Here is a 16,614-nt window from a genome sequence, read left to right as displayed (position 1 = left end):
GGGTCATCTGTAACATGCCTTGTGTGTGTAATCTTACTAAAATTAAATCCGCATATAAATTCACCATGTACCACCAACCGAGTCACGTCAGTCTCCTACTTTTTCAAAATTGAGGGCGTTTCGCGGGAGTTGTGAAGATCAAAATCTACAGGTGGTGGTGGGTGTGTGAGAGATAAATCTGCGTTTGAAGGTTTGAGCCTAGGCCTAGCCTAGACATTTTAACTACTAAAGCATAAGCTAATTTCGTTTTAATTAAATGTTTTGGTGTAATATTAAACATATAAGCCTATAGCTAGCTATGGCCTTGGTACACTATTTCAGTTTCTGGAGTCTAGCTAGGCCTACTACTAGGCTAGTACTAGCCTAGGCGCCCGCCTCCTGGTACCTGTTGGCGGGACCCCGGCTTGCCTGGGAGGCCCAGTGACGTCAGAATTCAGTCAAGTAGTAATCCTCCTCGTTGTGATTATATAGCCTAGCCTAAACCATCAGATACAGGGAATCTAGGTTAATAAGCCCTAAAATAAGATAAATAATGATTCTTTAATCTATAAAATAGCAACCAGGAGGCGTAGCCTACAGAGGCCCGAGGGAGGGGTACTATCTATATGTATGTTACTACTATGTGTTTTACTGTTTTTTTTTGTAATAATTTGATATACTTTTTTTTTAGGTTTTTGCTGCGAAAAAGATGTCATTTTCAACTACAATTACCGATAAATTGTACGGTAAAACAAAGAATGGTGAAGAGATAGTACAATACACCTTCACAAACAAGAATGGAATGGTGTTAAAAGTAATCAACTTTGGAGCAGCCATTACTAATCTACATGTACCAAATGAGCAGGAAAACATTGATGTTGTTCTTGGTTATGATAATTTTGAGGGTAAAATTATTAAATTCAACTTCATCTCTTTTTTTCACAGAAAAACACATTGTTTTAAAGAAGTATGTTTTCTTTTTTATTGTTAATATGGTTGTAGACATATCTAAAAACACCAAACTAATTTCAAACACAACCCAAGTAAATAAGCACTGCTGTAAATGATGTCTGCCTTATTTATTATGCATACAGGTAATAATATGATATTTTATCTTGTCAGGATATGAATCAAACCGCTGCTACTTTGGGGTCATAGTGGGTCGGGTAGCCAATCGAACAGAAGGAGGTAAATTCAACGTAGATGGTAAAAGTTACCAAGTTACCATAAACGAATCGCATAGGAACAACCACCTTCATGGCGGGCTCAGAGGCTTTGATAAGGTACATTTTATTTCAATATTTCAAAAATATATTAAATCATTTGATTCATTTTTAAATGAGGTTCCTAAAGCTCTTTCTACACTATCAAACTTTATGTGACAAAGAAATTATGTGTCCAAATATGGTACGGTACTGATATGACATCATGTCCATATTATGGGCACATCAAATGTTTTTGTCACAGTTTGATAGTGTAGACAGAGCTTTAGAAATATATTTCCTAAAAAATATATTTGTACATTTTCATTCATTCTCCTTATAATATGACAGGTTGTTTGGAAGAGTGAGGTCAAAGACAACTCTGTTATCCTTACCTACATCAGTGCTGATGGAGAAGAGGGTTATCCTGGAGAATTGACCACTCAATGTACTTACCAACTGACCGATGACAATGCAGTGGTCCTTAAACTAAATGCCACCACCACAAAACCTACACCGGTCAACATATGTAACCATTCATACTTTAACTTATCAGGCAAGGTAAGGCATTTTCTGCAATTTTTTGATGTTTTAAACCATAAAGAAATGATACTTTACAAATAAAAGTTTTTTTCTTTAATAAGTGACCATTCTGTTAAATTCTGAGTCAGTCAGTTATGACCAGCCAGACCTGATGACTGCCATGCATGACTAAGTTCATATTTAAAGTTCATCTTAAATAATAAACTGTATATTGAAATAAAATTAGTTTTTTTTTTAATGTAGAAATCTTCAATTGCTGATCATTCACTGATGATAAATGCTGATGCATACACACCTGTGAAAGAGAATCTAATACCAACAGGTTTGTAGTAATACCTTATGTTAGTTTATGACAGTAGAACCCCTCCTTTAGGACACCTCTATTAAAGGGGTACCTTTCCTGTGAAATGAATGAGTGACAATACTATATATGTTGTAACACTATGGCCAACCCCTATTCAGAAGACACCCCTTTAAGGGGACACACTCCTGAAGGTGTCCCTCTTACGAGAGGTTCCTACTTTACTTACGTCTTAGATTATGTGGTGATGCATGCATTCCAGGTGCAGGTGTCTGTATATCTTAGTTGTATGTTTCTTCACAGGTGTGCTGTGTCCTGTTGATGGTACCTTGTTTGATTTAAGGACTCCTGTACTTATTGGTGATAGTCTGCAGGGTGTTGGTGGGTTTGATCATAATTACTGCTTGAACAGTAGCACATTAACAGAACGCGCAGCAAGGTTTGAACATTTTTAAAATTTACTAACACTAAAACTAAATTTGTAATCATAAAATTGATTAATACTGTGCATAGATACCATAATAGCCAAAGGCTCTGTAGTCAATTTAAAACACAATGACCCATGATCCAATATGGTTACCAGCATCCAATTAAATAGTCTCTGATGCACTGTGTATTTGTGTTACTTGTTTCCGGAGCTCAGCATTTGCTGGGTCTGGAGTCGAGGCTATGCCTATAAGCCCCTCTTGAGAATAACATCAAATCTTGAATACGGCGCAAATTTTAGAGGGTGGTTGGACCATGCCCGTTCAAGACCTGACTTGAATTGATTAGTTGATCTTGAAGATACTACATCCTCCGGTAATGAATTAATTCCATAGTATGATGAGTCCCTCATCCAATTTGTGCGTGAAAACTTAAATTTTAATTTGAAAGAACGACCACGTATTCTGACATCTTCATCAAGCTAAAAAAAAGTCAACTGAAATATTATCCACTCCATGTAAAATTTTAAAAATCTGTATCAAATGAGCTCTTTGCCTTCTGTGTGCCAGAGTAGGTAGGTTGAACATTTTCAGCCTTTCTGAATAAGGTAAATGGCGAATGTTGCAGGGGATAATCCAAGGGGATAGCTAAAATAACTACTTTACTGTTTTATCTATTTTTGACAGACTATTAATTTCATATCTTAGCACACTCCTGTGTTGCCTTTAGAATCTTTATTTGTTATGTGTATTTGTGTCATAGTTTATGAAATCAATTTAAATAGATTTTTGAATGATTGCAATCATTGCATTCTTAAATTACTTTGTGTAGAGTATCTCATCCAAATGGACTTGTTATGGAAGTGTACACAACACAACCAGGCATACAGTTCTATTCATCAAACTTTCTTAGTGGAATAGTTGGGAAAAACAATGTGTGTCATGAGAAACATGGAGCTCTATGTCTCGAGACACAGAATTATCCAAATGCTGTGAATGAGGTATGTAAAAATCAACTTTATGTTTGATAATATTATCATATCAGTATAAAACTTAACTGGCCCTTAAATCACACCCATGCCCTGAAACTGTGAATTCCAGTTCATTGTTTAGGTGGTTTTGAACGTGTTTTGTTTGAATTGCATTTCTGATGTTTATGTTTGTTCATGATGTTTCATGTTATTTTACTATTTTCAATGTATTAATTCAGCTTCTGCTGTGACTTTAATATTTTTTAATAAACCTTGAATGAATGAATATATTATGTACACATTACTGTATTTGAAAATTGATTATTTTTAGGAAAGTTTTCCAGAGGCTGTTATTCATCCAGGACAAGTGTATGACCACACAACCATCTTCAAGTTCCTACGCAACTAAAATGGAATAGCCATCAATTGTCATATTAGAATGATAACTTTCATTGTCAACATAAAGATTCGTTGATTACTTTTCGAATGGTCAATTTTAAACGAATTGTGCTCAACAGAAAGTCATTTGAATAGAAAACGTTGACAATACAAGCTTTTTCGTTAAGAACAATCTCAATGCTTAAAATACAACGGAAAAAAATTAGTAGACTTGGTATATGGCAAATCATAACTATATAAGTGTCACCATAAATTATTGCTTCCAAAAATATTTAGAAAGATTAATTATTAGTGCTATTCTTTATTTTTCTGAAATGATAAAGTGTTGAATAGAATTAAAATAGTTGGCACTAAACTACATAAAAAGTATCTGTTGCAATATAATTGTCTTCCAAAAATTAGATTCTTTTTAATATTTTTCAAAATTTATAACTTAATATGGCGTGACATACAATCCAATAAAGAAAATTTATATATTTTTCAAAATTTATAAACTGTATTAAATATAAGTAAATTTTATATGTAAATTATAACTGTATAAGTGAATATGAATTATTGCAATATATATTGTCTAGGATGAAGCGCATGACATACAATCCAATAGGACAAAGGACAAATAAAGACAAATTCAATAAATAGTATTTGTGTCATATGTATTTAATAGATGATTATAAAATTGCTATTGATACACAACATAATACTATCCTTCCTTTAATTTTGATAATCTTTCTTTTCTTTTTGCAATATTTTGTCTCTGAGCTTCTTGGAATTCTTTGGAATCTTCCCATGGTCTTGGGCCTCTGATATTATACCAACTATCTATATCATCTTCCTCAATTTTCTACACAAAGAATCGGGGGTAAAAAACAAGATAATAATGGGAATTCAATGTACATCTGGAAACTATATAAGATAAATTAATTAATTAAATTGGCAAAGCACTTCCTCTCTTCACCAGAATAAGAAATTAACTTTGAAATGTTTTATATTTTTATATTTAAATGACTCTAAAGCTCTGTCTACACTATCAAACTTTATGTGACAAAAACATGTGATGCGCCCATATATCGACATGATGATGTCATATCACTACCATATTTGGGCATATCACACTTTTTTTGTCAAACTAGTTTGATAGTGTAGACAGAGCCATGATTTTAATTGATGTCTATTATACTGTATGTCACCCGTGACAGCGGAGACAGTTTTTAGAGTCAATTTAATTTGCTTTTGTTTAATCCTGTCACCATCATGGGTTTTGTTATATTTATTTGTATTGTATTATTATGTTTTTAATTGACGAAATAAATGAAAGATATAATTAATTACAGTATTTATTTCATTATATATTTGCTTACCTTAAATTCTTCCTCAAGTGATAATTTGTTCTCTTTTTCTCTCTGCTTTAACCTATCAAGTACTTCTGGGTCAATCTGAAGTTTGTAAAATAATAATAAAATATCTAGAGGCCTGTTTTATCTCTTTCAATATTTATTTATTTTCAGTCACATTTGACTGTGGGAAACCCCACCACTAATAATAATAGTATGGATTAAAAATATTTAAAACTATATAAAATATTTTAAAATATGAACAAAAAAATATCACATATCTTGTTTACAAAAAAACATTGATATTAACATTACATTTTTATATAATTTTTAAAGAAAACTTACAACCTGTCTTCGATCTATTATTTCATATCGGAGTTTTCGAAATTCCTTCAGACCAAAAGAACCACCAACAATTAAAATCTTAAAAGAGATTTTTGAAAATTAAAAAATAATTAATTACAGTTAATTTCGGTCGCATCTGTTTTTACGCGACCGAAAGCATCATTGTGAAGGCGTGGGCGTGTATTTGTAATGAGGAGGAACAGCAAGCGACGACAACACAAAGATAGGGCCTAGGCCTATATTATGGATATAAAATACATTTGTTATCACATTCTACATTTGAAATAATGACCTAATAGTTTTTATATAAATATCATTGGTATTTCAAGTAATCAAAAAGTATTACAAGCATAGGAAGTCCAAATTTCAGAAAATGATTTTTCCGAATTGCTCTCATGAACTTGTCCATGGAGGCAGCCATCATGCTTTATATTCGCACGGCGGCTGGCCGTATAAACTAATATAAAATACGGTTGTTCGTAAGGCAATTTCCTGTCGTTATACACACAGCCGCAGTGTATATAGGCACTTTCCCCAGCCGTTCACAAAATAAAATGGCAGCTCACAGTCTGAAAACCGTGCACAATTTGTCATCATTATTTGCACAAAGTAAGTATATTATGTTTATTAATTGATAGCCCAAATGTTCGACCTAGGATCAACCTAAAGTAGGCTTAGGCTAGATAGGTTATGCCTAAAACTAGCCTCTAAATCATGCCTAGGCCTACTCATCATACTGTAAACTAAAAATAGTCATTTGCAAGCTACTACTACAGTGTAAATTTGGGACGATTCGGCCCAGATTTTGAATAATACATACACATTTACTAATATAAGAAGACTAGGCCTATTATGTTCAGATTAATTTCAGAATGTATACAAATAATATAATAATAATACATAAAAATGATGTTGCTTTCATTCATTTCTCTTCAATTTTATTTTAACTCATAAATGTATTTTTTGTTGTAACATAATTATCACTTACTAATAATATTCTATCCTATTTATTTTGAAAGAATTGACTTTATCATCAGCAACATCATGTGTACGACGAAGCATGGCTGGAACATCCTGTTGTCGCTCTCTCAACCAGTCAACCGCCGCTGTCTCTTTTATTCCAAAACGTTATAATAGTTTCTTTAACACATGTAAGATTTTGCTTCATATTTTGTTATTGTTGTTAGAAAACTGCACTATGCTGTATCACTATCAGAATCGATAGACTACTAAAATGTTTATAATATACAGTACCCCATAAAATGATTTGCTTTGAAATATTATTGAGAAATATTTTTAAATCTTAAAATGTTTACAGTCACATCAGATCAGTTATGGAAAAGTATGACAGCACTGACTGGTAAAGCTCACAAAAAAGCCAGAGGAAAACGCCCTCAACGACGACGAAGGAAAGATTTGAATAAAGGGCAGATTATTGGTGAAGGTAAGTACTGTTAAAGTGTTCGTTGTTTTTTTTCTTTTATTCAATGGGATATTAAATACTGTATGTATAGGAAAAATACTATGATTGAAAGAAAACTATCTTTGCAGGACAAGCTAGAATGGCATGGCCCGGTCTGAATACACCCATTATTAAAAACAATCAAGTTCAAGTTATTCATAAAAAGGATGTTGATCCAGAAAGAGAAGAAATGTTACGTAAAGTACGAGAAGACTGGGATAAGCGAAGGAAGAGGATAACTGCACCGGAGGATAGAGGCTGGACCTCTAAAAGTTGGGGTGGGCGTGGCTTAGGACCACCAGATCCTATTCCCGGAGGTACATAAACATTTAATGATGGTGGTGGTGTTCGTTTGTTGGTGATACTGGTGGCAGTGTTTGGCTTACTAGTGATTGTGATGGTGACACTACTGGTGGTGAATGTGATGGTGACACTACTGGTGGTGGTTGTGATGGTGACACTACTGGTGGTGATTGTGATGGTGACACTACTGGTAGTGGTTGTGATGGTGACACTACTGGTGGTGATTGTGATGGTGACACTTCTGGTGGTGGTTGTGATGGTGACACTACTGGTGGTGGATGTGATGGTGACACTACTGGTGGTGGCTGTGATGATGACACTACTGGTGGTGGCTGTGATGATGACACTACTGGTGGTGGCTGTGATGATGACACTACTGGTGGTGGCTGTGATGATGAGACTACTGGTGGTGGCTGTGATGGTGACACTACTGGTGGTGGATATGATGATGAGACTACTGGTGGTGGATATGATAATGAGACTACTGGTGGTGGCTGTGATGGTGACACTACTGGTGGTGGTTGTGATGGTGACACTACTGGTGGTGGATATGATGATGAGACTACTGGTGGTGGATATGATAATGAGACTACTGGTGGTGGCTGTGATGGTGACACTACTGGTGGTGGTTGTGATGGTGACACTACTGGTGGTGGATATGATGATGAGACTACTGGTGGTGGATATGATAATGAGACTACTGGTGGTGGCTGTGATGATGACACTACTGGTGGTGGCTGTGATGATGACACTACTGGTGGTGGCTGTGATGATGACACTACTGGTGGTGGCTGTGATGATGAGACTACTGGTGGTGGCTGTGATGGTGACACTACTGGTGGTGGATATGATGATGAGACTACTGGTGGTGGATATGATAATGAGACTACTGGTGGTGGCTGTGATGGTGACACTACTGGTGGTGGTTGTGATGGTGACACTACTGGTGGTGGATATGATGATGAGACTACTGGTGGTGGATATGATAATGAGACTACTGGTGGTGGCTGTGATGGTGACACTACTGGTGGTGGATGTGATGGTGACACTACTGGTGGTGGATATGATGATGACACTACTGGTGGTGGCTGTGATGATGACACTACTGGTGGTGGCTGTGATGGTGACACTACTGGTAGTGGTTGTGATGATGAGACTACTGGTGGTGGCTGTGATGGTGACACTACTGGTGGTGGATATGATGATGAGACTACTGGTGGTGGCTGTGATGGTGACAATACTGGTGGTGGATATGATGATGAGACTACTGGTGGTGGATATGATGATGAGACTACTGGTGGTGGCTGTGATGGTGACACTACTGGTGGTGGCTGTGATAGTGACACTACTGGTGGTGGCTGTGATGATGACACTACTGGTGGTGTCTGTGATGATGACACTACTGGTGGTGGCTGTGATGATGACACTACTGGTGGTGGCTGTGATGATGACACTACTGGTGGTGTATGTGATGGTGACACTACTGGTGGTGGCTGTGATGATGACACTACTGGTGGTGTATGTGATGGTGACACTACTGGTGGTGGCTGTGATGGTGACACTACTGGTGGTGGCTGTGATGGTGACACTACTGGTGGTGGCTGTGATGGTGACACTACTGGTGGTGATTGTGGTGGTGACACTACTGGTGGTGTATGTGATTAATGGTGGTGTTTGTTTTTGTTGTGACTTGCGGTGTTAAAGATAGTTATAAATTACCTCATTTCTCTTAGATTCAAATAAATAGATAAATAAATGCAGTTGCCTCCACTTGATTCTTTTTAGAAAACTTTGAAGAGTTTGAATCAAAAGTTTTGCATGTGCGAAGAGTGTTCAACATGACGGCAAACGTTGGTAGAAAGAGAAGTATATCAGCATTGGTTGCTGTTGGCAACAAACAAGGAGCTATAGGTCAGTATTATTAATATGTACATTTAAGAATGTTAGCTGCTGATGATAGTCTGGAGTTTTAGTAGTGGAGCTGTAGCTTAGTGGTTTACATGCTTGCCTTCTAATCCCAAGGTCCAGGGTTCAATCTTGACCTACTGTAGTTCCAGGGTTGTAACTCACGACTATTTCAACTCCACTCCCCAAGCCTCAAATGAGACTTAGTTTATAAGCACGATAACTTATAAAATAGTTTATCCATCCTGTAGTTGGCGGGTTACTCACTGTTGGCCTGGATGCGTATGAAATATAAAAAGAGAGAGAAAAACTCTAAAAATTATCCAAAATCGTATACTCTTTTAAACTCTCTCTTTCTCTCGAAGTGCCATATCATGAGACTTTGGCGATCATGTTTTGCCACAATTCTCTGTCTATTGCCATGTTCAGCAACTCCACTTCTTTGGTATTCTCACCTCTATTCCAAATCCATTCAGCTATGCTGGCCAACCAAGTAACTTTTAAACTAGTTACTTTTATTGAAATATAACAATGTAGTATATCAAAAGTAAATTACAGGTAAATTATTATATTTTATTATATAACACCTACGTAGATTCCTGTCATTTGATTGGACCATTGTAGGTCACATGATAAAAAGTAAGTGGCCTATTAGTCCGGTGGCAGGAGGGGGGATATCACCACCCGAAAGGGGACAAATTGCCATCCAACTTTTCTAGACCAGAATTTTCCGTAGATTACGAATATGGAAGGTAATCGATCAGGATAGGAAGCGTTTTCGAGATATAAGGGGTCAAAGTTCAAAATTGACCAATATAAAAACATGCTATATCTCTAGAAATTCTGGACCTAGTGAGATAATTTTGGTGTCAAATTGTTCACAATATATATGTTTATATTAGCTCTAACATAACTTTCTTTGTAAAATTGACCGGAAACCCCATTTTTAGCAATTTTGACCTTTGACCTCTTTTTGCTATATCTAAGTAACGGCAGGTCAGAGAGAATTAAAAATAGGAGCAAATTGTTCCCAAGATATACATTTATATTCAGTGTAACAGATGATATTGCTTGAAAATGACCGGAAGTGTGGTTATTAACCTTTGACATAATTGAATAAGGTTATAAAAACATAAATTAATAAATATTTGTCGTAAGGAGCCAATTTTGGTATCAAATTGTTCACAATATATATGTTTATACTTGCCATAATGCAACATTTTTTTTCAAAAAGTGACTGGAACACTATTTTTCTGTAATTTTAACCTTTGACCTGTTTTTCTCATCTATTGATTGATCCGATACAGGGGCTAAATGTAGAACTGAACATACAGTAGAGAAACACAGAAGGGTCTAAATAGATGACCTGCTGTTGTTTCATTTTAGGCAAAATCCAAATCGGTTCCTTAAGGATCGAGAGTGCACAGGCAGCTTTATTCCATGTGCCTGTCTATATAAACCCACATTGTCACTCCTTATATTTCCATTATGGGACTTAATGTCCATCCATGGAGGACCGGCCTTTGGGGGTTAATTTTAGCAAATCCATAAGTGTTCCTTAAGGATCGAGAGTGCACAGGCAGCTTTATTCCATGGGCCGCGCCTGTCTATATGAACTCACAGTGTCACCCCTTATATTTCCATTATGGGGCTTAATGTCCATCCATGGAGAACGACCGGCCCTTGGGTTAATTTGGGCAAATCCATAAAATGTTCCTTAAGGATGATCGAGGGTGCACAGGGATATTTATTATATCTCTATGAACCCACATTTTCACCCCACATACAGTATTTCCAATATAGGGTCTCTTGTAGACCCACATAGAGAACCCCGAAAGGTCCATGAAGAATCGGCCCTTGGGTTCATTTGGGCAAATCCATAAATGTTATTTAAAGATTGAGGGTGAACATTTTAGTTTTATTCCATAGTTCATCTATGAACTATTTACCCCATATTAATTTCTAATACAGGGCCTTATGTAGCACACCACATAGAGATCCCAAAAGGGTCCTTAGAGGGTTCATTCGGGCAAATCCATATGGGTTATTTTAGAATCTTTTGTGTACAGGAAACTCTTTCCTGTATGGGCCAAACTATCTGTGGCTATATAAAAATTGTGGTCTGTCTGTGTAGTGAGTTGTGGATTGAGTTTGGCCACCTGGATCTGCCTATGCCCTATTCTGTACGAATTGGTATTCTCTGGTTCCGTGATGAATAGTAGTTTATTTTCCAAAAACGAATATTGTAGCCCTAATAAATGCAACTGTATAGTGGCAAATCATTGAAGGTCAGCGTAACATTTTAACATCATAACATTTTAACCGTCATAATATTAATAATATTAATAATTTTATTATTTATTTTACAGTATTATATATTAATACATTTAAAATAATGCGCACTAGAAAAAATATAAAAATATTTAACATCATAACATTTTAACCGTCATAATATTAATAATATTAATAATTTTATTATTTATTTTACAGTATTATATATTAATACATTTAAAATAATGCGCACTAGAAAAAATATAAAAATATTTAACATCATAACATTTTAACCGTCATAATATTAATAATATTAATAATTTTATTATTTATTTTACAGTATTATATATTAATACATTTAAAATAATGCGCACTAGAAAAAATATAAAAATACCATAACTTCACTGATCAAATAACGTGATTACATTTATGAACATCGATCTCATAGTTTGAATAACTTTGCATTATTTAGTATATCACTTCAAATGTTGACCTTTTGTCAACTTGTGTAATGATAAATGTGCTCTTTTGATTGTGTATGATTGATAGATGTCTTAATAGAATGATAAAACATAACATTTTGTCTTAAATGTTAGTTTTTATTTGGGTTTATATGCAAATTGTGTGATTGGTCAATTTTGACATTTGACCTTTAATTGAAAAGTATTTGTTTTATAAGGCGACTGAATAGATACATATAACCATACAAATGTATTAAAAGACCAAATTGAACTTCAATAAATTGGTTATGATACATATGTATATAATACATTGTTATAATTGGTCAATTTTGAACTTTGACCCCTTATCTCTTCCTATTCGCTTCCTATCCTGATCAAAGTCTGATTTGATTATATGCAGTATTATAATTATATTAATCAAAATTATAATGAAATAACATAACTTTACTAATCAAATAATCTGATTACTTGTAAAACCATCAATATCATAGTTTGGACATCTTTGCATTTATTTGTTAACTAATACGTGTATTAAAAAGTTGACCTTTGACCTTATGTCAACTGATGAAATTGACCTTATGTCAACTGATGAAATGATGTATTCGCTCTTTTACATTGCGTATGATTGATTAACAGGATGAGAAAACATACAATTTTTATTAAATATAAGTTTTTATTTGATTTTATAGGTACGTTCTATGATTGGTCAATATTGACATTTGACCCTTAATTAGAAAGGATTTTTTTTTTATAAGGTGATTGAATAGACACTTATAATCATAAAAATGTAATAAAAGACCAAATTGTGCTTCAATAAATTTGTTATAATACATATACATAATACATTGTTGTAATTGGTCAATTTTGAACTTTGACCCCTTATATCTCGAAAACGCTTCATATCCTGATCGATTACCTTCCATATTCGTAATCTACGGAAAATTCTGGTCTAGAAAAGTTGGATGGCAATTTGTCCCCTTTCGGGTGGTGATTCCCCCCTCCTGCCACCGGACTATATCAATCGCTCCACAATTCTAATTTTTACCGGATTCATTAATATTTGTATATTATAGGCTATGCTTATGGTAAAGCACCAGACATGATGGCTGCTCTGAGGAAAGCCAAGAACAAAGCAGCCAATCACCTCGTCTATATAGAAAAATATAACGATGATACTCGTAAGTAAAGATAACATATTTTGTGAAGGCAGATAGACACTGAAAATTATTTGCAAGACTAATAAAAATATACTAAATCTGTTGCTTGGTTATGAATATTTTTTAAATAATTTCTCTGTTATCATTTTTGTTGTTTCATATTTCTCTTTCAGTTTTTCATGACGTAGAGAGCACATTCAGGAGAACAAGAATCCGTATGAAAACGCAGAACAAGGGTATTGTACAGTTGTATGCATTTACAGATTCGCGCTCTTATATTTTGATGTCCATGTATGGACCTAATGATGTGATATCACTTACCATATTTGGGCATATCATTACCATAGTTGGGCATATCACACTTTTGTTTGTTAAACTAGTTTGATAGTGTAGACAGAGCTATATTCTGTCTTTCACACTAGAAAAGCAACCCAAGTTCCATAGACTGTATATATTTACTGTGAACTTTCTTGAAGCGATAAAGTAAAGCCTTTGTAAAATACATTCATTTAAGACTGTGAAACATCATCAATCCACCATCATATTAGAGATGTTAAAATAGTGACCTCAAGAACACTTGAGTACCTAGACTATTCCATTTCTTGTTGAGGGGAGGCAGCTTGGGTAGTTCAGTTGCTTAATTAAAGTGAGATTTAAATTTGAGAAAACCTACCACCTAGTTATATCATTGCACATACAGTGACGTAGCAACATGTTTCCCTTTAGATCCAAACTACTCAATATGTGTAGATTGACCTAGGTCAACCTGCACAGTATGTGACCTAGATCAACATAAATTAAAAGCTGCCTTTTGTCTCTTAGGCTATGGTCTTCGATGCCATCGTGTTCTTATTGAAATATGCAAGTTAGCTGGTATTAAAGATCTGTATGCTAGAATTTATGGCTCTAAGAATCCAGTCAATGTTATCCCAGCATTCTTCAATGGTCTGCTTGAACAAGTAAGTAAAACACAGAGATATTAGGGACTTTTAGATTTTCACATCAACTATATTGACTGCTACCCTATCATTTTTATGATATGCGAATATGCTAGGCGACTGGTACGTCGACTGGCAAATTTGAACGCTTGTTTAGTGGCATTTTGACGTTCACTCTCTGACATGAGTGCCTGTGGACATATGTCATCTTAACACTGCAAAAGTTTACCCAATATTATGGCCTAGAATCTCGCGATGATTTTCTGAGAATGTAGTAAAGTGAATTTCAGTCAAATTATATTTGTCTTTTGAGTTGACCCCCTAGTTGTGCTTTTATAGTAATTGATTGAGATATGTTATTCACTAACTGAGATGCATTTAATGCCTCCCAGAAAATAACATTCACCTAAGATGAAACGAGAGGCTGAAAAAATTGGTAGTTTAGCTTAAATTCATCCAGTATTGTACCAAAGAATTCATAGCACAACATAACGTTTAAACATTGAATTATACAACTTTTGAATTAATATCTTTTAAGGAAACCCACCAACAGATTGCCGACAGGACTAAAATGCATGTGGTAGAGTTCCGTGATGAATGTGGACCACTTCCCATTGTGGTGGCCTCACCGAAGGATGGAGCAATTCAGGAAAGTGTAGGAACGGACTGGGATAAAGAATTACCTTTGGAATGGAAAGAAGAACGCCCACGACCGAAACCGAGTCCATTTGCAAGAGAAGGCATTCTGACTTTTTAATTGTCAAATATTTGGTTGTTCATTATGTATCAAAAAACCTATAACAGCACTATGGAATAGTGTTAGGTGTGTTGATAGAGAGTTTTCGGCAGAACACCTAAACGTATTGTACAACCCAATCTCTGCCCACTATGAAAATAAATTGACCTGTGGGGTGTGTATAAATTATGAAAGAACCTTATGTACATCAAGAACCTTATTGCGTGTCAAGAAATAAATAGGTCAAACACTTTTTGAAAATTTACTATAGTACAGGGATTTTTCCGAAAATCGGCCAAATTTCGACCATTAACGTAAGTAACATGCACATGTGTTTTTGCGCATTTTACTTCAACGTATTATGAAAAGACGATATTTTGGTCATTTTTCGGAAAAATCCCTGTACTAAGTAGGCCTACAGGGATTTTTTGGCCAATTCCCGACCATAATATTTTGGTATGCGCAGAATCACACAATGTGTTCAACGCATGTTACCTCAACTTATTTGAAAAGACAATATTTGGCCAAAATATCAAGTTTTTAAAATTCAATTATTATGCGTTTATATTGCTGTATATGATCATATATTGCTTTATGATCATCTTATAGTACCATAGAACCCAGTTATGTCGAAAAATAAAAAGGTCGAAAATTGGCCATTTTTCGAAAAAATCCCTGTACTATAGTAAGGGATTTTTTTCGAAAAATGGCCAAAATATCAAGTTTTTAAAATTCAATTATTACGCGTTTATATTGCTGTATATGATCATATATTGCTTTATGATCATCTTATAGTACCATAGAACCCAGTTATGTCGAAAAATAAAAAGGTCGGAAATTGGCCATTTTTCGAAAAAATCCCTGTACTATAGTAAGGGATTTTTTTCGAAAATTGGCCAACATATCAAGTTTTTAAAATTCAATTATTACGCGTTTATATTGCTGTATATGATCTTATATTGCTTTATGATCATCTTATAGTACCATAGAACCCAGTTATGTCGAAAAATAAAAGGGTCGAAAATTGGCCATTTTTCGAAAAAATCCCTGTACTATAGTAAGGGATTTTTTCGAAAAATGGCCAAAATATCAAGTTTTTAAAATTCAATTATTACGCGTTTATATTGCTGTATATGATCATATATTGCTTTATGATCATCTTATAGTACCATAGAACCCAGTTATGTCGAAAAATAAAAAGGTCGAAAATTGGCCATTTTTCGAAAAAATCCCTGTACTATAGTAAGGGATTTTTTTCGAAAATTGGCCAAAATATCAAGTTTTTAAAATTCAATTATTACGCGTTTATATTGCTGTATATGATCTTATATTGCTTTATGATCATCTTATAGTACCATAGAACCCAGTTATGTCGAAAAATAAAAGGGTCGAAAATTGGCCATTTTTCGAAAAAATCCCTGTACTATAGTAAGGGATTTTTTCAAAAATTGGCCAAAATATCAAATTTTTAAAATTCAATTATTACGCGTTTATATTGCTGTATATGATCTTATATTGCTTTATGATCATCTTATAGTACCATAGAACCCAGTTATGTCGAAAAATAAAAGGGTCGAAAATTGGCCATTTTTCGAAAAAATCCCTGTACTATAGTAAGGGATTTTTTCGAAAAATGGCCAAAATATCAAGTTTTTAAAATTCAATTATTACGCGTTTATATTGCTGTATATGATCATATATTGCTTTATGATCATCTTATAGTACCATAGAACCCAGTTATGTCGAAAAATAAAAAGGTCGAAAATTGGCCATTTTTCGAAAAAATCCCTGTACTATTTAGTAAGGGATTTTTTTCGAAAATTGGCCAAAATATCAAGTTTTTAAAATTCAATTATTACGCGTTTATATTGCTGTATATGATCTT

At 34.6% G+C, this 16,614-nt stretch overlaps 3 protein-coding genes across 3 annotated transcripts; 2 read left to right on the top strand and 1 right to left on the bottom strand.

Annotated features, from left to right (window-relative positions):
- Positions 1-118: 118 nt before the first annotated feature.
- Positions 119-5,145, top strand: LOC144851416 (galactose mutarotase-like). The gene is made up of 8 exons (XM_078708862.1): positions 119-190; positions 671-884; positions 1,102-1,262; positions 1,533-1,742; positions 1,968-2,046; positions 2,329-2,464; positions 3,283-3,451; positions 3,753-5,145. The coding sequence occupies exons 2-8, from the start codon at positions 689-691 to the stop codon at positions 3,828-3,830; spliced, it is 1,029 nt and encodes a 342-aa protein (XP_078564988.1). The 5' UTR covers positions 119-190; positions 671-688; the 3' UTR covers positions 3,831-5,145.
- LOC144851423 (cytochrome c oxidase assembly protein COX16 homolog, mitochondrial-like) lies at positions 4,457-6,000 on the bottom strand. Its single transcript, XM_078708876.1, has 4 exons — positions 5,843-6,000; positions 5,497-5,574; positions 5,179-5,253; positions 4,457-4,661 (listed from the first exon to the last, which is right to left on the bottom strand). Exons 1-4 carry the CDS (start codon positions 5,918-5,920, stop codon positions 4,521-4,523), a joined length of 372 nt encoding a protein of 123 aa, XP_078565002.1. The 5' UTR covers positions 5,921-6,000; the 3' UTR covers positions 4,457-4,520.
- LOC144851414 (small ribosomal subunit protein uS5m-like) lies at positions 5,947-14,926 on the top strand. The gene is made up of 9 exons (XM_078708860.1): positions 5,947-6,105; positions 6,516-6,647; positions 6,815-6,940; positions 7,048-7,275; positions 9,047-9,172; positions 12,972-13,076; positions 13,229-13,291; positions 13,878-14,014; positions 14,532-14,926. Exons 1-9 carry the CDS (start codon positions 6,051-6,053, stop codon positions 14,748-14,750), a joined length of 1,191 nt encoding a protein of 396 aa, XP_078564986.1. The 5' UTR covers positions 5,947-6,050; the 3' UTR covers positions 14,751-14,926.
- The last annotated feature ends 1,688 nt before the right edge of the window (positions 14,927-16,614 follow it).

Source organism: Antedon bifida, chromosome 9 (genome assembly GCF_963402885.1).
Source record: "Antedon bifida chromosome 9, ecAntBifi1.1, whole genome shotgun sequence".
NCBI classification, from domain to species: domain Eukaryota; kingdom Metazoa; phylum Echinodermata; class Crinoidea; order Comatulida; family Antedonidae; genus Antedon; species Antedon bifida.
Note: the sequence above shows the minus strand (reverse complement) of the source record. Positions and strands in the feature narration are given on the sequence as shown.